Source organism: Neoarius graeffei, chromosome 10, assembly GCF_027579695.1.
Source record: "Neoarius graeffei isolate fNeoGra1 chromosome 10, fNeoGra1.pri, whole genome shotgun sequence".
Classification (NCBI taxonomy): domain Eukaryota; kingdom Metazoa; phylum Chordata; class Actinopteri; order Siluriformes; family Ariidae; genus Neoarius; species Neoarius graeffei.
The window spans coordinates 18,759,846-18,782,967 of record NC_083578.1 but is presented as its reverse complement, the minus strand read 5'-3'; the positions used below and the strand labels follow the sequence as shown (position 1 = coordinate 18,782,967).

Genomic DNA, 23,122 nt, shown 5'->3' with positions numbered 1-23,122 from the left:
TATATTTATAGACCTGCACATATATAGCAAAAAAAGGAAAGGATCTCAAATGTAAAGCTGCATCTGGCACTGGCTCATATCCTTTTTCTGATGATAGGCTCTTACTTTACAGCACACACAGAGACTTAAACTTAGCCCAGACCTGCTGGGAACATACAAGAAATTATATGGCTATATGAATGCTTTAAAATGGTGACATCATACTGGTTACTAGTATACGTTTGGCATCTGGCACTCTAGTATTATGAAGTACAAAATTATTAGTTCTTTTCTAAACCTACTCCCATCTCATACCTCTGGAGAAAAAAAAAATTATATGTCCAGCTGAGAATTTCTCCTGAGGTATAGGAAAGAACACTAAGTAGTTAATAATTCATCTACACTGGTTTAGGGCTGAATAGCAGCATAACTTGTGTATTGATGTTCACTGCCCTTATTTGATCATTTAGACATGACAAGGACACAAACACACAAAAGTCCCCCTCTATCAATAAACCTTAACTACCATTTCCAAGAGAGGGTTTACACAGCTTTCAAACAGAGGCTTGTTATTCCAGCTTCAAAGATTTACTGCAGTCTTTGGTAAAACAGATATAATCAATAAAACAAACTCATAAAAGTCCATGTCCATGAGGTGCATATCCGTCCAGTGCAGAATGTCAAAGGAAGGAGGAAGGAGATGGGGACTGATGTTTTGAATGTGTCGTTTGGAAGACAGAGGGCACTTTCAGTTACTGTTTCATGATCTCTGAGTTTAGGATTAAAATCTGTAGTGACACTCTGTGCCTGCTGGCTATTTCTGTTCCTCCTTAAATCTTCCATTTCGCTACTGCATAGTGTCATTTCATTATTTAACAATGGACATTGTAGGACAACGTGACTTTCACAGGCAATATAAAATACCGGTCATGTTGTTATTGCCTTAGGCAATGGCTTATCTTTCACATTCTAGGCTACACTCAAACCGAGGTCAGCGAGGTTATAAGAACAATGGTCAAGTGACAGGAAGATGTTTTAACTGAGCTACAAAATGATAAGGTTCACTTAGAAGGCATAAAAGCCTGTGGGACTCAAATGACTTTGAGTCCTTGGAAGCGGATGAGTGTGCAGTAATTACACATATTAACATGTTACGTTGTTAATACACAGCAATATGTTGTCATTGTTATCTGGGTGAGGGTTCCCAAAACAAAAGCGATACAATAAGTTGATGTGATTGTGTTTTATACCACAGCATTGTTGAATTCTCAAATCTGATTGGCCAAAAAAAGTGTTGATTAATTTTCTATACCAGCAGCTTTGACAATAGTTCCAGCTGTAATTCAAACCACAGGTTTATATTCATGTATTTGTTCCAATATGTTAGCAGTTTTATATAGTAAGAGCTCATTTACAGGGACTCGTATAGCAGACGCTCTTCGTAATTTAATTCAAAGAATAAATACATTTAAGTTATTTAACAAAGAACAAAGCATACTCGTTGATATGGTGAAGTTTTCAGTTAAGAGACATTTACTTAACATTAATAGAATGAGTCTCCAGCGTCGGTGCTTTGTAACAGCCAGTTTTCTGCTAGCCCTGCGATGACCTGGCGACTCGTCCAGGGTGTACCCCGCCTTTCGCCCGTAGTCAGCTGGGATAGGCTCCAGCTTGCCTGCGACCCTGTAGAACAGGATAAAGCGGCTAGAGATGATGAGATGAGATGAGTTTTCTGCTACAGGAGAGTCTTCAGGAGGAATTTGAGATTTGTGGCTCCATTTTAACCTGACAAGCTACAGTTTTTTGTCATGAGAAAGAAAAAAGTGAGTCTGGTGAAGGAATGACTTTATAGCTGCTTAACCTCTCTTGTGAATGTTTCATAACAGCTACAATGGTTAACTCTGGCATGTTGTTCATTAATAAATTAAAAATTGTAATTGTTGGGAATGCTGTGGTATAAGTGGAATAAAACACTTTGCATCATGCTGCTATAGGAAATAATTCGTCTTCTGGGTGCTAATGGTAACTTTTGCTTTGTGTCGGTCTGGGTCACGTCACCTCATTTTGAATTACTTTCCTACAACAGCACACCCCAAAATGATTGACGCCATACATATGATTTGTAATGGGAAATGTCTAATATACATAACACATACCTTTTTTTTTTTTTTGCATATCAAAAATCTTGGCTTGTGGCATTTTATTGCTTCGTGTTTGCCCCACATTCTGAAACAAGACTATATCCTTATTCAACCAGTCTTCCCTTCTATAATAAATGGCTTCAGAAAAAGTCAGACAATTAAAGAGCAGAGAGAAAAGAGCAAAGTTGGCCCAGAGCGAAGAGGAAGAGTAGTACACAACAAGCAGAATCTAAAAACAGGCACAACGTATGACAAAAACACAGGGACAGAAAACGTCCCTCAAGCATTCAACTGAGGAAGAAAAGCAAGAGACAGAAAGATGAAATGGCAGGAGAGAAAAGCTCATCCTTACACATATTTTAGCACATTATATTCTTCTTATTTAGCATTAGTATAAGGACCACAATATGGCGGTAGTCTCAAAAAGTGTAAGAAATAAAAAAGAAAAACCCTGAACATTCCTCGTTCTGATTTGAAAATATTAAGGTGGCCCAATAGCTACTTATAATAGCCTATTTTAATTTGTTAAAAGATTTCAAGTAGTTGATCTGATATTCTCTCTCTATTTGGCATATCACTGCAGTGACATGGCTGCTCTGGCAGCTCCAGCCATCAAAGTTTCTAGGGAAGAATTACAGTAGTGGTTTCCTGTTGCCTTCTACTGGATTATTATAGAGGTTTCCTCTTCTCAACCATTCACACCTATGGATAATTTAGATTAGCCAGTTAACCTAACCACGTGTCTTTGGACTGTGGGGGAAACCAGAGCATCCGGAGGAATCCCACGCAGACACGGGGAGAACATGCAAACTCCACACAGAAAGGCCCCCGTCAGCCACTGGGCTTGAATCCAGAACCTTCTTGCTGTGAGGCAACAGTGCTAACCACTACACCACCGTACCACCCGACCTGATGTTATATGGCAAAAATTGCATCAATTCAGAACTGTGAGGTGACGGAATTCTCTCTCACTGCTTGGTCTTTTCTTCTTCCCATCAGTCTGTTTACTGAGCATGTGCAGACTGGATTTGAGCCACTGACTTGGCATTGTAGTGCTTGTGGCTCCTGAACCGTACCTTTCATAGGTAAAGAAATTAGGGAGACTGGGACCTGAGCCACCAGCAATCAACCTACTCATTTCAGATGCTGGCCCTGTGAGTTGGAGTTCATGGGACATGAGAAAGGAGAATGGAGACTTGATGGGATTCATGGGCAGAGAGGTGGTTGGAGTGAACCTTTTCTTGCCCTGGCAAAGACATGCCAACATTGGGCTGAGTATCAACTTCCTGTTGCTATGTTCTCTCTCTCCCCCAAACATCTGGCAGCATTTGCGTGAGTGTGTCTCACTTTTTGACTCACCTTCCATCTCCTGCCCATCTCTCCTCTCCTTGTACTGTCCACCTTCCAAATTTCCCCAAGAGCTCTCCTCTTTCCTGTTTTCCATTTCGCCCCATTCCTTGCTGTCAAACTTCTTTTTTTCTTCCTCATTCCATTTCTGACTCAACTCTGGTTATAAATAGGCATGTCCATTTTTTCTTTCTTGAACTCTCTGTTGTGCTGCTCTTCCTCTCCCTAAGTCTCTTCCTCACTCTCATATTTTTTGGTTGTCTCCTTCTCTCCTCACTTTTACTACTCCTCTCTGTCTCCTCTCTCATGTTTCTCTGCCTGTATTGTCCTCTCGTCGCTGGTTCACTGATATCTTCTCCGTCGCTGTGTCTTCCGTGGATATTTCTGGGTAAACTGTGGGAGTTTTGTCTCCTCCTGTCCTTTGACCTGTGGCCTGTGTTCATTTGGAGCTGTCCTCCTGGCCCTGGTTCTCCATCCTTCCTCTCTGGCCACAGGTCCTGCCTATTCTTGGAGGACTGGATGTGGAATTCAGACAGGGTTAATCGTGATTCACTGCAACCAGATCCGGCTGCAGGGCTGAGGGCAGGGAGGAGACGGCTGCTCTGTGATCATGGCCTAGAGAAAGGGAGAGATTAAAAGCCTCAGTTAGGAACTTCCAATATTGAGTTTAATAACTGACAGCTTCAAATAGACACACACATGCACACACAGTATGTATATGTACAGTATATACATGCACATGTAGGTATATGTATCTGTTATCTAATGTGTGCACCTGTTCTAAGTTCATCCCTTGACTAGGTTGTCTTTACATATCCTCATGTGGATTTAATCTCTAGTATGTCTGAGCTTTATTGTCCAAGGTCTGTGTTCTTTGTTTCCTGGTATTTGCCCTCACTCATTTTCCTTGTTTTTTTTTTTTTTTAATTATTATAAATTGTCTGAGTCTGTTTGTTATCTGAAGCCCACTTGGAATATGGACAATACTTCTTGGGTTTTGCCTATTAAGCAATACTTGGAACCCCTCCTTCCTGCACATTTCCTCACACAGCGATTGCCAGGCTTTGTTTACATTGTTGGATAGCTACAAGCCTTAAGAAAACAGACATAAGCAACAGCAAGTAAATTTGCAGTAAGGTTTATAATAACTGCTAACAATGCCAAACCACTTTATGCACATATTAAAACTGCATGGCTCCGTAGTAAGAGTCCAGGTGCTAAACTGGCCTGCCTGGACTCCAGACCTGTCTCCCATTTAAAACATTTGGCGCATTATGAAGCGCGAAATATGACAAAGGAGCCCTCAAACTGTTGAGCAAATTAAATTGTATATCAGGCAAGAATGGGACAAGATTTCTCTTTCAAAACTACGGTACAGCAATTGGTCTCCTCAGTTTCCAAATGTTCACAGAATGTTAAAAGTAGAGGTGATGCAACAGTTGTAAACATGCCTGTCCCAACTTTTTTGAAATGTGTTGCTGACATCAAATCCAAACTGAGCATATATTTTTAAAAAAACAAGAAAAATTCTCAGTTTCAACATTTGATATGTTGTCTTTGTACTATTTTAAATGAAATATAGGGCTTCCATGATTTGCAAATTATCACAGTTTTTATTTCCAGTTTACACAGCATCCCAACTTCTTTGGAATTGGGGTTGTACTTTATTTAAAAAAAAATATATAGGTTAAATGGCATCATGCTATTCTGGAACATACACTGAAAAATATCTTTATTTATTATTTTGGTTATTTTTAGATACATTTCCAATAGACAGCACAGGTTTCCAGACTAGAGACACTCAACGGATGGCTCCCAAACACGGTTAAAGCGATACTATGCACAATAAAGAAAGAGAGGTAGAGAAAACAGGAAAATGGGAGAACTAACAGGAACGACTACCAACCGCGTGTTCTCGGTCCGCCCGATCACATAGAAGCAAGGCTCGCCCAGCTTGGAGTTGGTCATACAGAGAGAAAGACTGGAAAGCTCCACTGAGGGACAGACAGAGAAAGGGAAGGGGAGAGAGGGAAGAATGTAGAGAAGTAGAAAAGTATGAAGGTTTTCATCATGGGTAAGAGAGACGGGGTTTTCAAAAGATAAAAATTTCAAATAAAAAAGGGTAATAAATTAAAGAGACAGAAGATCCAGAGACAAGAAATAGTAAACGTAGGAGGCAGGAGAAAAAAAAAAGTGCTCAAGAACGGAAGGCAAGGACAGGAAGAAGAATCAAGAAAGTCAGGAAATGTGAAAACATAAATTGATGAAAAGGTATGTACATCAAAGCAAAAAGAAAGTGAATAAAAGGAAATTGAGAGCACAGAAAAAATGTTGTTAGTAATCTGTTCAAGAAAAAAAGACAAAGGACAGCCCATACACCCAGAACTGTCAGCTTTATATCATAACAGCAAAACTGCATGGGCATTTATGCCCAGCAGTGTCTACCTGTATCATCCTCTCACATTCATCACATGCTCAGCTCAAAACATCCTTCAAAACATCCACTGGATTTCCCATGATAATTGAGCCTTTTAAAGAGACTCCAGGCTCATATTTGAAGTAAACATTCAGCATGTTTCATTCAGGTATACTTACCGTAGTCAGGAACATATCCATTGCCTTTTTTCAGGACAAGATGAATCTTATGGCCTGCAGTTCTGATCTGCTCCACAGCCTGACTGTGGCTCATACCTGCTGTGCTGTTCCCATTGATCTCCACTAACTGGTCACTCACCTGCAACATTCATCAGTATTGCACTGTGTTAGGTATACTAAAGTAAATAAGTGTGACTTGTAATTTTGCACCAATTCTCCAGTAACATAAACAAAGATGCATTTTTTTGAGCAAAAAAAAAATTAAGGAATGATCAGTTTGCTTGACAATACAACTTTATTAAACATCAATAGTTACTTTGATTATCTTCAGATGTCTTTAGAACATGAGTGGAGTCCACCCGCGGCAAAATCAATTGACTGGACATGATTTACAAAGGCACATATCTGTGTGTATAAACTTAGCCATGAAGTTCAAGGAAGTCTCTCTAGAAGTCTGCAGTCAAACTGTATCAAGACAGTTATCGGATCTGGACAAGAGTGTAAAGAGTGTAAACCCATTTCTAAAGCTTTTAATAGTCCCCAGAGTACAGTGAGCTCCATCGTTGTAAAATGGGATACGTTTGGAACAAAAAGGAACTCAGTAACAGGGCTTGAAAGGCCTTGGTCAAGAATCCAGTGGCCACTCTAACAGAGCTTCTCCGAAGATCACATGGGAGAACGTGCCAAAAGGTCAACCATCTCAGAAATAGTAGATTAATCAATGGCTAGATAGAAGCCACTCCTGAGTAAAATGCATATGCATTTACAGAAGATGATTTTCTGGTCTAGTGAGACAAAAGTTAAACTCTGGACATGTAGGACTCTAAGCACAACTTGGATTCTGGACTCCAAGCACTACTTCTGGCAGAACCCAAATAATCAGCTGGCTAATATGTTCCCTACAATGAAACATGGTCTCGTATGTCAGCCATATGCCCCTTTTCCACCAAAGCAGTTCCAGGGCTGGTTTGGGGCCAGTGCTTAGTTTGGAACCGGGTTTTCTGTTTCCACTGACAAAGCACTGGCTCTGGGGCCAGAAAAACCGGTTCCAGGCTAGCACCAACTCTCTGCTGGGCCAGAGGAAAGAACCGCTTACATCAGCGGGGGGCGGAGTTGTTAAGACCAACAACAATAACAAGACCGCGAAAGATCGCCATTTTTAAGCGACGAGAAGCAGCAGCTGTACAAACGCGAAGTCATCCATTATTGTTGTTGTTGTTGTTGCTGCTGCTGCTTCTTCCGTGTTGTTTTTGCTTCGATATTCGCGCCAAGGTTTATGCAAATGTAGCGACGTAACTGACGTATACAGCGACGTAATGACGTGGCATCCCTTAGCACCGCGAGCTATGGAAAAGCAAACTGGTTCTCAGCTGGCTCGCAAGTTGAACGAGTTGTGAACCAGCACCAGCACTGGCCCCGAACCAGCCCTGGAACTGATTTGGTGGAAAAGGGGTAATAGTGGACTGCTTCCTGCAGATTTATTAGCTAGCTCAGGAGCGCTATCCAGGCGGCACGGTGGTGTAGTGGTTAGCGCTGTCACCTCACAGCAAGAAGGTCCGGGTTCGAGCCCCGTGGCCGGCGAGGGCCTTTCTGTGTGGAGTTTGCATGTTCTCCCCGTGTCCGCGTGGGTTTCCTCCGGGTGCTCCGGTTTCCCCCACAGTCCAAAGACATGCAGGTTAGGTTAACTGGAGACTCTAAATTGACTGTAAATGTGAGTGTGAATGGTTGTCTGTGTCTATGTGTCAGCCCTGTGATGACCTGGCGACTTGTCCAGGGTGTACCCCGCCTTTCGCCCATAGTCAGCTGGGATAGGCTCCAGCTTGCCTGCGACCCTGTAGAAGGATAAAGCGGCTAGAGATGAGATGAGGAGAGCTATCCAGCATGGATGTTGAGCAGTTCAATGGGCAATTTAGAGTAGCCAGTTAACCTAACCATATGTCTTTAGACATTGGGGGAAACTGGAGCACCTGTAGGAAACCCACACAGACACGAGGAGATCATGCAAACTCCACACAGAAAGGCCCCCGTCGGTCGTGAGGTTCAAACCTGGAACCTTGTTGCTGTGAGGCGACAGTGCTAACCACTGCACCATCGTGCTGCCCTTCTCAGCAGCAGGCATGTGCAGACTGGTCAGAATTGAGGGATGGATAAATGCAGCCAACTACAGAGGTCCGTAAAGAAATCCTGTTCCAGAGTGGACACAACCTGAGACTGGGGTGAAGGTTCAACTTTCAGCACGAAAATGACCCAAATCATACAGCCATGACAATGGTGGAGTTGCTTCAGGACAAGTGTGTGAATGTGTTTGAGTGGCCCAGCCAAAGCCCAGACCAAGAGAACATCGATGGTGAGAGCTGAAGATGGCAGGTCACAGATGTTCGCCATCGTATTTGTTTAATCTTGGGAGGATCTGCCAAGAAGAAATGGGAGAAACTACCCAAATCCAGTTCCACAAAACTTGTAGAGACATACCCAAGAAGGTTCAAAGCTGTAACTGCAGTTAAAGATACTTTTGCAAAGCACTAAATAAAGGATCTGAATACTTTCTGGGTTATTGTATGTAGATTATAAATTGTACATGGGTTAATTGCCAAAAATATACATTCAATCAATTTTAAATCTATAATACAATAAAGTATGCAAAAATAAACGGATCTAAATACTTTTACAAAGTTACTATATACAAATGTCCTAATTATCGCTAAAATCCTGTTGTAATTTGCTGTACATACAAATGTCCACATCTGCCAACCTGCATCTTCCGGCTGCTCGAGGCTGGTCCTCCTTCCATCAGGCCCAGAACATAAAGATCCATGTTATATTCACTACCTCCTCTCAGACTGAACCCAAAACCAGTGGGGCCTCTCTCTAACTCCACACTGTAGTACCGTGATGTGTCCTGGGATAGGGAGAGAGAACAGATATATAAGGTCGCTTTCACATAGTCATGCATTTCCATACCAACAAGCCTAAAAGCCTAAAAGAGTAACATGTTGCCTAACCTTTGGTTTGGACCTGTGAGGTTTTCTGCTTCTGTGATGGGGATCACTGTCTGAGTGCTCAGAGGAATCTAAGGGAGACATGAACGAGAGTGTGAGAGGAGTGGAACGGACAGCCAATCAGAGAGGCACAGCAGTTAAGGTGCCACTTTTTTTTATTTTATCACAGTACTCTGTAGATTACAGAGATTATGTACATCCATATTGGAGGAATGAAGAATTAACTGAAGCTAGAATTATCACTCTTTCCCTACACAATCTTGCCAAATGCAGGGAATTATAAATAAGTAGATTTTTGGCCACCCAGTTGTTTGTTGGCCAGCTGTGCAACACTGGTTAAAGTGTAAAACCGGTTTATAAAGTCCACAAATAAGAACCAGAACAGTTCATGTTACAGCTTTCTAAAAAAAAAAAAAGGACATAAAACTATAATTTTGGGATAAATACATAAACATGAGAAAAAGACCTGAACCCATTTCAACGTACAGTATAAAGTAAAAGAGAAAAAGGTCATTATACAAAGCAAAATTTAAAAAAATGTATATGCAGCTCACGGGCGCTGGAGCGTGGGACTATGGTCAGACGCAAAGTATTGCCTGCTCTGCGCAGTATCTGTGCCAGCTCTCTGTGGGGCAGATTGACCACGCTGCGTCCCTCTACTGACTCCAACCGATCCCCGGGCCGAATCAGGCCACTTCGGGCTGCAGGACTGCCACGACGTACTGTCACAAACCGGTGAGGCAGCAGAGACGCCGCTGGAGAAACAAAGTGAAATTTTTTTCATTATAGTTTACTTTTTCATGGTATGTACAGAGTAAGATCAATACCACAACCATCATGGAGTGGTCATACCCTCACTGGTTGGGAAGAATATGTTAGTTCAGGTCTCTATGTTGATAAGTCTTGTTAAGTTTCAAAAACCAGAATGGAGATGCTCAATATCTCCATGAGTACTAATTTGCAATCCCACTAACTGGCGTGACCCAGAAGATGACAAGTTCCCTTTTGAATATGGTTCCTCTCAAGGGTTCTTCCTCATGTCATCTCAGGGTGTTTTTCCTTTGGCTTACTCATTAGGGACCTAAATCTACATCTGGATGACAATTATATCATCTTCTTACATCTTTTAACTCACTTCTGTGCAGGGTTGATGTAGACAGGTTGAGCCTTGCCTAAAGGCCCAAAAGCAGCAGCTTGGCAGTGCTGGGGCTCAAACCCCCAACCCTCTGATGAGTAACCCAGCACCTTAATCCATTGAGCCCCAGAAATGGCTCCCTAGCTGAATGACAATATACTAGTGCAGGGCTTTTCAAAGTGTGGGGCGCGCCCCCCCTGGGGGGCGCCAGAGTTCTTCAGGGGGGGCGCAACGTGAGAGACAAAATGGATCGGTTTTTAGTACCTAAAGCTACAGTGAGTGAGGAGACAAAGTCTGGGCCAAGCAAAAAAACAGAGCCTCCAGGATGTTGCGATTTGCAACTTCAGCGCAAATTCAACCAATCCCCGCGAATTCAGGGCGGTGTTGCAATTATATCCAATCACCGCAACTTTCCCGCAAATTTGACCAATCGTTGGCGTCGTCTTGAGGTGACGTCGACAAACTACCTTCCGCCTTACTTCCGTGTGTTCAAGAGAAGCAGCATGCGCGCAGTGTTGCCAGATTGGACGATTTCAAGTGTATTTTGGCGGGTTTTGAACATATTTTGGACTGGAAAACGTCAGCAGTATCTGGCAACACTGAAAGTGTGTTATGTTTACAGTGAAGGACTGTGTGCACTTTATTTTTTTTTTTTACTTAATACAAGAAGTTAATGGATGCCAACATTTTTGCCAAAATGGTATTTTATTTTCCATTGTTTAGGCAGCTTCAGCATCATACTGTGAGATTCTGTTCAAATTGTTTTTTTCTTCTATGAAGCCTGAGCCATTTATTTTATTAGTTTATAATTATTGTTTAATTTAGTCTTCAGGAGAGACTGCCTGCACACAGCACTAGTATTAATAGGTTTTTTTTCTTACATAAAAGCTGAGGCATTTATATTATATTTTAAGGTAACTTCATGTTGTGCTGTGAGGTTCTCTGCACTTTAACTTTTGAACCAACAGGTGCATTTGGATAAGTAAAGCCTATTTTTCTGCATTTTTGTAGTCCTGGTAATCTTTTATATTGGTAAAGTTGTTTAAAGGACCATTTCTTTGTTTTTTTAATTAATAGTTTTTCAGTAATAACTTAATATTTAACATATCACTCAATTTTAATCACAAAAAGAGAAAATCGCAACAATTTCTCGCAACTTTCACTTCCTCCCACAATGTAATCGCAATAAAAACCTAAAAAACACCGCAACTTTCATCGCAATTTTTTTGGAAACCCCCCCACAACATCAGACATTTTAGCCCACAACAATCACAAAAAAGGCCCGCGGAATCCTGGGGGACTGGAAAAAGAAGGAAGTATGACCACGATTATTTAAAGTTTGGATTTTCATGGACTGGATCTGAAGATGCTCCACTGCCACAGTGTGTTGTCTGCCAAGAGATGCTACCTAACGATGCTATGGGATTTTTAAAATGTGTAAAACAAGATGTTTTAAAAAGCACAGATGTTTAAAATGTGAAAAAGAAAAAAATAATGTGTACAACAACCATTTTTTAAAAAAATACGAATGGAACATTAAGTATAGCAACAACAAAAATTGTAAGGGGGGGCGCTGTTGTTTATTTGCTCTCCGAGGGGGGGCTGACTCTCCCACACTTTGAAAACCCCTGTACTAGTGCATCTCAAAAAATTAGACTATTGTGAAAAAGTTCAATATTTTCCATCGGTTATTTAAGAAAGTGAAAATGTTATATATTATAGACTCATTACACATAAACTAAAATGTTTCAAGCATTTTCTATTTTAATCTTAATCAGTATGGCATACAGTACAAAAACATAAAAAAAACCATCTCAAAATATTAGAATATTTCATTTCGAGTTTCAGTAAAACAGTATGAACACAGTGTATCTCTCGGTCTAGTTCAGTACACACAACCACAATCATGGGGAAGACTGCTGACTTGACTGTTGTCCAGAAGATGATCACTGATGCCCTCCACAAGGACGGTAAGCCACAAAAGGTAATTGCTGAAAAGGGTGGCTGGAAAAGGTGCACAAGCAACAGGGATGGCTGCAGTCTTGAGAGGATTGTCAAGAAAAGTTGATTCAAGAACTTGGGAGAGCTTTACAAGGAGTGGACTGAGGCTGGTGTCAGTGTATCAAGACCCATCACGAACAGACATCTTCAAGAAAGGGGATACAACTTTCGCATTCCTAATATCAAGCTACTCCTGAGCCAGAGACAATGTCAGAAGTGTCTTATCTGGGCTAAGGAGAGAAAGAAATGGACTGTTACTCAGTGGTCCAAAGTCCTCTTTTCAGATGAAAGTACATTTTGCATTTAATTTGGAGATCACGGTTCTAGAGTCTGGAGGAAAAGTGGAGAGGCACAGAATCCAAGGTGTTTGAAGCCCAGTGTGAAGTTTCCACAGTCTGTGATGATTTGGGGTGCCATGTCATCTGCTGGTGTTGGTCCACTGTATTTTATCAAGTCCAAAGTCAACACAGCCATCTACCAGGAGATTTTAGAGCACTTCATGCTTCCATCTGCTGACGAGCTTTTTGGAGATGCTGATTTCCTTTTCCAGCAGGACTTAGCACCTACCCACAGTGCCAACTACTACCAAATGGTTTGCTGACCATGATATTACTGTGTTTGATTGGCCAGCCAACTTGCCTGACCTGAACCCCATAGAGAATCTATGGGTTATTGTCAAGAGGGAGATGAGAAACACCTGACCCAAAAATACAGATACGCTGAAGGCCACTATCAAAGCAACCTGGGCTTCAGTAACACCTCAGCAGTGCCACAGACTGATCACCTCCATGCCACCCCGCATTGATACAGTAATTCATGGTAAAGGAGCCCCAACCAAGTATTGAGTGTATAAATGAATATACTTTTCAGAAGTTGGACATTTCTGTATTGTAAATCCTTTTTTTTGATTGATCTTAGGGAATATTCTAATAATTTGAGATACTGGATTTCTGATTTTCATGAGCTATAAACCATAATCATCAAAATTAAAACAAAAAGGCTTTAAATATTTCACTTTACATGTAATGAATATAGAATATATGAAAGTTTACCTTTTTGAATTAAATTATGAAAAAAAGGAACTTTTTCATGGTATTCTAATTTTTTGAGATGCACTAGTATATTGTGAAAAATATGCCACAAACAAAATGGAATTGAATTAGAGATTAACAGAATGACAGAAGACACTGCAAAACACTGAGTCCAGAATAAATATAGCAAGTGCTGAAGAGGTCCATCTAAGAGATGAAACAACCAATGGCATAGAGGGAAAGAAAAGTGGACAGCATTTTAAGGGAATGCAGAGCCATTATGTAAGTGCAATTATTCATCAGCTGTGCCAAAAATGTTCTTGCTCAATGTACAGCATCTCTAATAGATGGACTGACAAAAAAATCTGCATCAGTAGCAAATGCTCTTCAACGATTCTGGCAAAAACCTATAGATGCCCAAAGGGCGTCAAAAAATGCCCAAAGGGAGACATTCTTAAAGCTAAGATATCTACAGCTAGTGAAGTGAAATAAGTATTCAGACACTTTTTATTTAATATACTCCTAGTGCATGGCGCTGTGGCTCAGTCAACTAAGGCGCCATACCATAAATCCGGGGACCCGGGTTTGATTCCGACCCGGTCATTTCCCGATCCCTCCCTGTCTCTCTCTCCAGCTCATTTCCTGTCTCTACACTGTCCTATCCAATAAAGGTGAAAAAAGCCCCCAAAAAAATCTTTAAAAAAAACGTGAACAGAAAAGATTTCTGTTCATATAGTCACATTCATATATTCAAAGGCTATATAAAAATAAATCAAATTATAGACATGAATGCTGCAAAAAATGTCCTTATGCAAATGGTACCTGGTGTTATTATAAAAGACATTGCTCGCGGTTTGTAAGTTTCATTATCATATCATAATCAGACTAATAATAAGGAAGGTAAGAGAGAAACCAGCAGTAACTCAAAAAGAGTTGCAGGAAAAATAAAACAATAAGTAATAAACTGCACCAAAATCATCTCTGTTCCGACATCCCATATCAAATTATCTCTGCTTAAAAGAAGATGCACGTCTAAAAGCATTTAGACAAATCAGAACTCTTTTGGAACTACCTTGATCAGATGAAATAAAAAGAGAACTCTGACAATAATTCAGCTTGTCATGTTTGGAGAAAGAAGGGTTGTGCATATGATCCCAACAACACCACACCCACAGTATGAAGTATGGAAGTAGGAGCATCATGGTATGAGGCTGCTTCTCTGCAAACAGTACTGTCGCATTCTATCACTGAAGGAATCCTACATGGAGAGATGTAATGGGACATAAGAGATGAGAATTTAAACACCAGCCAAGAAATTGAATCTGGGGAGAAGATGGAGGTTTCAACAAGACAGACAATCACTACAAACATACAGCCAAAATAACCCAGAAGGCCTTGCATGGCCCAACCAATCTCCTGAGTTGAATCCCATTGAAAATTTTGGGAGGATTTAGATCTGGCTCATATATCAGCAATAACATGGACCCATGTTTGTCCAAATCCAAATTATATGAGCTAATTATGCTGCTGTTTGGCTACATTATATTTGGAGAAAGACAATCTATGCAGCACTAGTGCTGGATTCTTGTGCAAGTTCATTCATTTTCCGCAGGTTCTTTTCTATTGTTCATCAACATTTTTTTTTAAGTTTCCAAAGCAGCTATAACACAACAAAAAGTTCAAGTTCTCATCTCATTATCTCTAGCCGCTTTATCCTGTTCTACAGGGTCACAGGCAAGCTGGAGCCTATCCCAGCTGACTACGGGCGAAAGGCGGGGTACACCCTGGACAAGTCGCCAGGTCATCACAGGGCTGACACATAGAACCATTCACATTCACACCTATGGTCAATTTAGAGTCACCAGTTAACCTAACCTGCATGTCTTTGGGGGAAACCGGAGGAAACCCACGCGGACACGGGAAGAACATGCAAACTCCGCACAGAAAGGCCCTCGTCGGCCACAGGGCTCGAACCCGGACCTTCTTGCTGTGAGGCGATAGCACTAACCACTACACCACCATGCCGCCCAAGTTCAAGTTCTGTTTTTAATAATTTAAAGTAAGGAGCAATAAGCTTAAGCTAAACACACACTGGGTGTCATGGTGGTGTACTGGTTAGCACTGTCGCTTCACAGCAAGAAGGTTCTGGGTTCAAGCCCAGTGGCCGATGGGGGTCTTTCTGTGCGGTGTTTGCATGTTCTGCGTGGGTTTCCTCCGGGTGCCCACAGTCCAAAGACATATGGTTAGGTTAACATAGGTTAACCTGAAGGTTAGAGAAGCAGCCTTGGGCCCAAAGTTTGATCCCAGGGACTGGCAGGAAAAAAATGTGAGGGGTGTTGAGTGAATAAACAGCCCTTTCCTCTCCCTCTGTATCATGGCTGAAGTTGCAAGGCACCTAACCCCTAACTGCTCCCTGGGTGCTGTAGCATACATGGATTAAAGCAAAAAAAAATTATTTGACTGAAAATTTACAGGGGGGGGCTTATGGGTGGATTTCGATGAAATTCTACGGGGGGGGTTTATGGGTGGATTTTGATGAAATTCTGAGAATGGTTAACTTAGAACTGATAACTTTATTATCAATTAATTAATGGATTAATATATTCAATTTATTGCACTTTCTTTCCATTGCTTCTGTATATTATTTTTTGTGGCAAACCACACAAATGCAAGCGCCTGGAATGTTTAGTTTTTTGCACCATGAACTAAATGGCTTTCCGTTTTCACCTATTTCGTACAGCCAAGCCCACCTCCACTTGTTTTTTACACCTTTATCGATGGCAGACACATCAGTGCCTTCTTTCATGTAAAGCGCATCCATGCTGCCGAAACCGAAAGCAGAATGACATGCTCCTCTGTGCTCGACGTCAATATAGAAAAAGTTTGGATCTTCGCTTAAATTAAAATTATAATTTGACCTTACTTTGTGTTGAATACGACTTCAAAAACAATTCAAGATTTTATTAAGAGAAATACTGTGGCCAACACGAGTGTTAAGTTACCTAAAAGATCACGTGAAGTTGGCTGCTATCTACTTTGCGTTCGTTCTCATTTTCCTCCATCATTTCATAGGCCAGAAACAGATGTTTTGACGTACCGTAAAATACCAAATAATAGCCGAGTTCCAATTAACCGCCGAGTTCCCTTTAACGGCCGGGTGTACGCGTGTGTTGTGACAAATAAAGGCCGGTTCCGAATACTCGCTGGGGTCTAAAAAAAAAAAAAAAAGCGTCCGAACGTTCTATCTAGAATCTTGAGGCCCAGCACTTTTCTGGTTTTCTGGTGTTTAAACGATTTTGCATTGCATAGTTTTCTACCGAAACAATATGAATGAATGAATGAATGAATGAAATTATTTCTATAATACTGTTTACAACATTTTGTTACGTGATAATAAACATGCCATTTCAATGTTATAATCTTGGTCTACCGTAATATTTCTTGAGGAATGCAACTCCGTAACTTTTGACAGATGTCTTAGCCACCCCTTTGGGTATACCCAACGAAAGCCAGCGTGTGTGGTGACATTGAGGACTGCGGGTTTCCAAGGTTGGACTGCTGCTTCTGTTAAACGACCTAAATTGCCGAATGCATGCGTCAAAGCACACACTGAGTTTTATTAAAGACCTTATACCATTTCACTTGCCCTTACCCATTCGGATCTGGAAGACGCTTTACAAAAAAGGTGAGAGCGTTCTAACATGCATTTCAGTCTGCTCGCGGCCAATCTAATCCAAGGGGCCTTTTCAACAAGTAATCTGTCGTGCAAGTTGGGCAGAAGCACGCGTCAGGCAGGCAACATGTAGGCCTACAAGTCAGTAACCTATTCAACTAACTTTCATCCGAACTTTAAGTTTTCTACGGGGTCGAGCCACCGTACCAACTCACTCAGGGAATAGGCTCATATCGGCCAAATAGGGAGACGTCTTGGAGAGAAACGTGATGCAAGATGACAGTATGTAGCCACTGCAGGTCACTTATTTTTCAGCATAAGAAAAAACCCTTTGGTTTGACACTTCGCACCCTAATTATGTTGCTTCAACGTCGTGCCCTCCATGCAATTTCAGATTGACAGACATCGCGAAGCGCAAAGGGTGGAGGGAGGCTGCATGGGTGAGGGTGATAGCAAGTGACCATAACTTTGCAGAGTAATTAAATCACAGTGCTGCGCACAGACAATGGTGTGGTTTCTTGATTATTTTGTAAAGCATGCGCTTAACTAGTCATTAACAGGAAAAGGTGTGTGATTTATCCTTTATCCACCCCGACTGTGCCATGCGAAGATGCATTCTGCGTCTTCAAAATTCCCCGAAGTCGGCACCGTGCTATCTGTAATCTAACTCTAAACAAACTGTAAGTTATACTGGTTAAAAGTAGGCCTATCTGAGAATGATTTTTTTCCCCGTTTTGAGGTAGATTTTGGGGAAGGTATTTGTGAAGAAGGAATTAATCGCCTGTTCCAAATAGCCGCCTAGTCTCTAATACGCGCCGGGTCTCTTACGTGATTGAGACAAATAATCGCCCGGGCTATTATTTGGTATTTTACGGTAATTTAACATAGTAGGCTATGATTATTATTTAACCGTAGTCTTCTAGACATTTTGACTGTTTGGGGCATTGAACGCTGGTGTATGATTTTCAGGGAATAAAGTTTAGCGCATGTCGGAACATCATTGCGCTCGCAGCCTCCAACTCCTCAAACGTCCTTTAAATTGTGATATAACGTAGGCTATAAGGCACGGTTCTAACATACCTTACACATTGGCCTAACGAAAATAATAATTGTTGGGGCGTTTGCTGATTTGTTAGCTATAAATTTAGGTCTAATTACTTCTGACAGTCTGCAAGCATTGCACCGTCGGGTCTTCAAGTCTGGCTGAAGCAGAGGAGCGGGCTTTCCGGGGTTTATTTTTTCGTGTTTTTTTTTTAACATGCTCTATTTTTATATGTCCAAGTTTGAACTAAGTCATTTTGGCAAGATTTAATTTAATACAAAACAGAAATGGTCAGACACAAGCACGCCAAGCACATGAGAATGTATTTTGCCAATTTTGACAGCGCATGTTTTTTTAATGCCGCACCGTAGACAGCGAAAGTTTAAACATGATCAAACATAGGAAATGAACGACACAAAGCATGGCTCAAAAACAAAAAAGTTAAATAAACTCTGCTGATAGTTGATGGTGTTGCAACACATCAGTGTTATAACCCAATCTCTACCCAACCACCCGGCATTTTAATTCTCCTCGGATCAGCACCAACCTCACATTTGGCCTTGGGAGAGTTCAGTTGACGGAAATCCGTCACACGACGGAAAACTTTAATCCATGAGCATAGCTGCCCACTGCTCTGGGTATGTGTGTGTGTGTGTGTGTGTGTGTGTGTGTGTGTGTGTGTGTGTGTGTGTGTGTGTGTTCACTGCTTCAGATGGGTTAAATGCAGATGAGGAATTTCACTGTGCTTGAGTATATGTGTGATAGATAAAGGCTTCTGGTTCACTAATAACCATGACAGGATCAACATAAGAAACAACTATGTAAAAATACCTGAAAGCATATACGCAGAACCATGGCCTCACTTTTGTTTATAAATGTGTTGAGACCTCAAGAATGGCACAGGAATAGTTTTAAGCGTTAACAATAAATCTAATATAGTAATTTTTACGATTAAAGTGATTTATATAGGTAGCGGTCTGAGTGAATGACCTTGACGTCTGTAACGCCACAGCAGGAAGGCTATCAGTCTCATCGCCATTTCCGCTACACTAAAACACAGAGCTGACTGCAACGCTGATCCTCCATTTTGAGCTAATTTATCGCCATGCCACGTAGATGTGTTGCTGGCCGGTGCAGCAACACAACAGAAGGTGGATTTACGTTGCATTCATGGCCCAAGAATGTTCAAACTGCAAAGATTTGGACACATTTTGCGAGTTGTTCACGGGCACATTGGGCGCCTACGAAGTGGTCTCTCCTCTGCTCTGCACATTTTACTGAAGACTCGTACAAGACCTCTGATCTGTTGAGGAGTGTTGGCTATAAGCCCGTATTGAAAGAGGGTGCAGTACCAACTAGACTGCATTTCCGCAGAGAAAATGCAAAGTGTGCTTGCTGAGCTGTAGCAGAACAGCTATCATGCTAGCTTGCTAAAAGCTAGCATGCCAACATGCTAATGCCAACATGCTAACAACTAGCATGCTAACAGTTAGCATACTAACATGCTAACGGCATACTAACATGCTAAAAGCTAGCATGTTAACATTTTAATGCTAACATGCTAATAGATAACATGCTAACAGCTAGCATTCTAATATGCTAATGATTAACATGCTATTTGTTAAAATTCTAACACTTTAAAGCTATCATGCTAACATGCTAATGGCTAGTATGTTAACTTTTAGCATGTTAACATGCGGAGGGTAACATGCTAACAGCTAACATGCTAACAGTTAGCATGCTAACATGCTCCGGCGAACTCGCTAACAGCAAACATGCAAACTCTGCATGCTACCATGCTAATCCTAACATGTTAACAGCTCTCATGATAACATGCTAATGGTGAACATGCTAACAACTCGTGAGCTAACAGCAGGCATGATATCGTAATGGGTAACGTGCTAACACCTAGCATGGTAACACGTGAATGCTTATATGCTAATTGCTATCGTGTGTGCGTGTAAGTATTCCTAATAAAGTGGTCATTGAGTTGAAGTTGATTTTCTGTCAAAGTCTCAAATGAGCAGATCCTTGCCAAATGCATCATCACCTATGGGGGAAGGGAGGAATGACTCAGTCAAGCTTCCACTGATTAGCGGCAAAATGGAGAAAAAAAATGGACGGATGAAAGGCAAGACGAGTGCGGGTCACAACCGATATCATGTGTGTGATGGTGATTTGGCCTGAGGTGCCGTATGAAGTTTGGTGGATGTGTGGTGAAGTGTTACTGAGCAAAACTCCATTCATTTGAATGGGGCCAAAAATCAATCGAAGCCTATGGAGGTAAAAAGAGATGCGTGAAAACCAAGGAAAAGAGGAGTGCAGGTCTCAGATGAGGGGATGGATCTGTGCGGGGACTTGGCCTGAGGCATCAAGTGAAGTTTCTTGAAGTTTGGTCACTTGATTAACAAAATTGATGGAGAGTGAAAGTTTTTCTCCTGAAACACCATTCATTTTCAATGGGGCCAAAAATCAATGCAAGCCTATGGAGGAAAAAGGGATGAGCAAAAAGAAAGGAAAAATATGAGTGCGGGTTAGAACCGATTGCATGTATGTGTTGGGGGAGTTGGCCTGAAGTATCACATGAGGTTTGGTGCATCTGCGATGGAGCGTGTCCGAGTAGGACGATTCGATTCATGAGCCCTATTCATTCTCTATGGGAAAAAAACAAAAGAAAAACAGCAAGAACAAGAGAACGGGTGCGTTGATCCAAAAGCTGTATACAAGCACACTACACCACTTTGAGCCAGACGTCTCAGAGTTGGAACGGTGTCTCCATCTCGAACGCCCTAGGAGGAGTAGTGGATCCAAAAAACGTGTCGGAATAAGGCAGAATAATTAAACTTAAGAAGGACAAGAAAAGGAAAATATTTTATTTTTTTTAAATGGAAAGTTCAGTTGCACCAGTTCTCCCAGAGTGAGCCGAGGGTTGTTGCTAAAACCTGGGACGGAATCGGACGTGACACATCGCTCGGTCAGTGACCTCCCCGCGGTTGTTGCTAAAACCGGTGACATCCCGTTCCGTCCTGGGTTTTAGTAATTGCCTGAGCCGAGCAGTAATGGCGGAGTACTCAGCATGAAGAAAACAGAGAATGAGTGGACCAGCCACCTGATTTCTACGCTGGATATTGCTGCCATCTCACCCTTACGTGGAAGAAGCGAATGAACGGAGAACTGAACGAACAACTGAAAGTCAGATTGTTTCAAAACAATCGGCCACAAGATCGGCCTTCAAGAAGCGAGAACACAGACGGGTAAGCTCCGCCTCTCATTTGGATAAAAAAATAACACGTTGTTTACCTGCATTTAGATTAATACATGTAACTTGTATTGTGTGTTTAAGTTAGCGGTATAAGATGATTTAATTTGCTTCAGAATGTGATCGTCTCAGTTCATCTGATTATTTAATTAGCCTTTTACGTTTTATCAGTGAAAATGCATGCATGTACATGTATGTTGCATAAGTTTAACACCCATCCTGTTTTAATGAGAGTCAACCCACAATCAGTGAAGTCAAATCAGTCTTAGTTGAGCAAGTCGGTAACGATATTTCTTACTTTCACCATAAATTTTTATTTATATGACTTTGGTCTATAGCTGTAAAAGGCATCGGCCTTAAAACCGGTTACCGCTGTGACGTCACGCACTCGGGGCTGGCTGGCTCAGCGGGGCAGCTCGAATGCCAACTTTGCGGTCGATTTTAACTCTCAAAAATATTTTTTATTCCCATTTATGCAGCTTACAAGAGTCAAGGATGGAGATACTATCCACTCAGAAATTTATTTAAAAATAAAGGTTCTGCGTATCTCCTTTAACAACCAACTGGACCGACAGCTTTTAATAAAATACAACAGCAACATTAGGAATGGCTAGATTTCCAAACTGTGAATATTCAAAGCGACACAGTACACAGCTACTTTAATGGGAACACCTGTACCCCTGCTTATTCATGCAGTTAACCAATCAGCCGATCATGCGGCAGCGGCGTAATTCATAAAATCACACAGATACAAGAGCTTCAGTTAATATTCACATCAAACAACAAAATGGGGGAACAACGTGATCTCAGTGGCCATGGCATGGTTGTTGGTGCGTTCGAGTATTTCAGAAACTGCAGATCTCCTGAGCATTTCATGTATAAATGATCTTGAGAATTTACACAGAATGGTGCGGAAAACAAAAATCGTTCAGTAAGTGGCAGTTCTGTGGGCAGAAACGGCTTAGCGAGGAGAGGTCCGAGGAGACTGGTCAGACTGGTTCGAGCTGAGAGGACGGCTACGGTAACTCAAATAGCTACTTTTTACAGCTGTGGTGAACAAAAAGCGTCTCAGAAATAATAGGTTCCACTCCTGTCAGCCTAAAACGTGAATCTGATTCTGCAGTGAACACAGGCTCACCAAAAGTGGGCAGAAGAACCTGTCATCTCTTCCCTGGCTTTCTCTTTCATTCCTCTGTTTCTCATCTTTCTCTAATCTCTCTCCTAGTTTCCTCTCACCTGTCCGTTCTTATTTTAGCCTTACCCGCAATTCTCTCTCCATTGCATCTCTGTCGCATCTCTTTCACCTTGCTCTGGTTTTCGCTTTCTCACCCTCAGTATGCACAGTGTCTCTGTGAGGCTGAGACCGAAATGTTACGTAATCCATCGAACATGGTAAACAGCGTGTGCCTACACAACGCTCATCCTGTCTGCAAAGCCAAGCTGACATTTAAACTCACATGCTGTCCACTGCTCTGTCTGGAATTATAGACTCATCATCCCTCCTCACACAGCTTCAGTACAGCAGCCTAGGATGAAATGCATTGTTCGGCTAATAGCATTTGTGCGTGAGCATTCATAAGCCCATAATACACAAAAATCCAAATTAAACTAGACGTATATTAGAAACAGTATCATCTCTAACATTATCTGCTTTTACAGCTTTGATCCAACTGGTGCTTCTTGCTTGCCTGGAAAGATACTGAACTATTTGCTGAGAAAGAAGTGATTTCAGTGTTTTGTTTTTTTCCCCCCAGTTAGTTTTTTTTTCCAGTTGGTTTCAAATTCTTCATGTTATTAACAGCAATTTGAGAAAAATCTGTTGCTTAGACACAAAGTTTGCACCATGTTTTCCTCATGTTAGCATCATGTTTGCTAAAGGAGGATCAGGGCTGTCAATTTTCCTTTATGATGAACTGCTGC

At 41.5% G+C, this 23,122-nt stretch overlaps 1 protein-coding gene across 1 annotated transcript in view; it reads right to left on the bottom strand.

Moving 5' to 3' along the window:
* Nucleotides 1–1,570: 1,570 nt before the first annotated feature.
* Nucleotides 1,571–23,122, bottom strand: part of LOC132892913 (membrane-associated guanylate kinase, WW and PDZ domain-containing protein 2) — a 168,688-nt gene continuing 147,136 nt past the window's right edge. Inside the window, 10 exon segments of the mRNA XM_060931435.1 lie at nucleotides 1,571–3,312; nucleotides 3,314–3,454; nucleotides 3,457–3,629; nucleotides 3,632–3,713; nucleotides 3,716–3,909; nucleotides 3,912–4,082; nucleotides 6,063–6,201; nucleotides 8,815–8,961; nucleotides 9,065–9,132; nucleotides 9,616–9,816. Coding sequence (XP_060787418.1) covers nucleotides 3,055–3,312; nucleotides 3,314–3,454; nucleotides 3,457–3,629; nucleotides 3,632–3,713; nucleotides 3,716–3,909; nucleotides 3,912–4,082; nucleotides 6,063–6,201; nucleotides 8,815–8,961; nucleotides 9,065–9,132; nucleotides 9,616–9,816 — 1,574 coding nt within the window. The 3' untranslated portion in view covers nucleotides 1,571–3,054.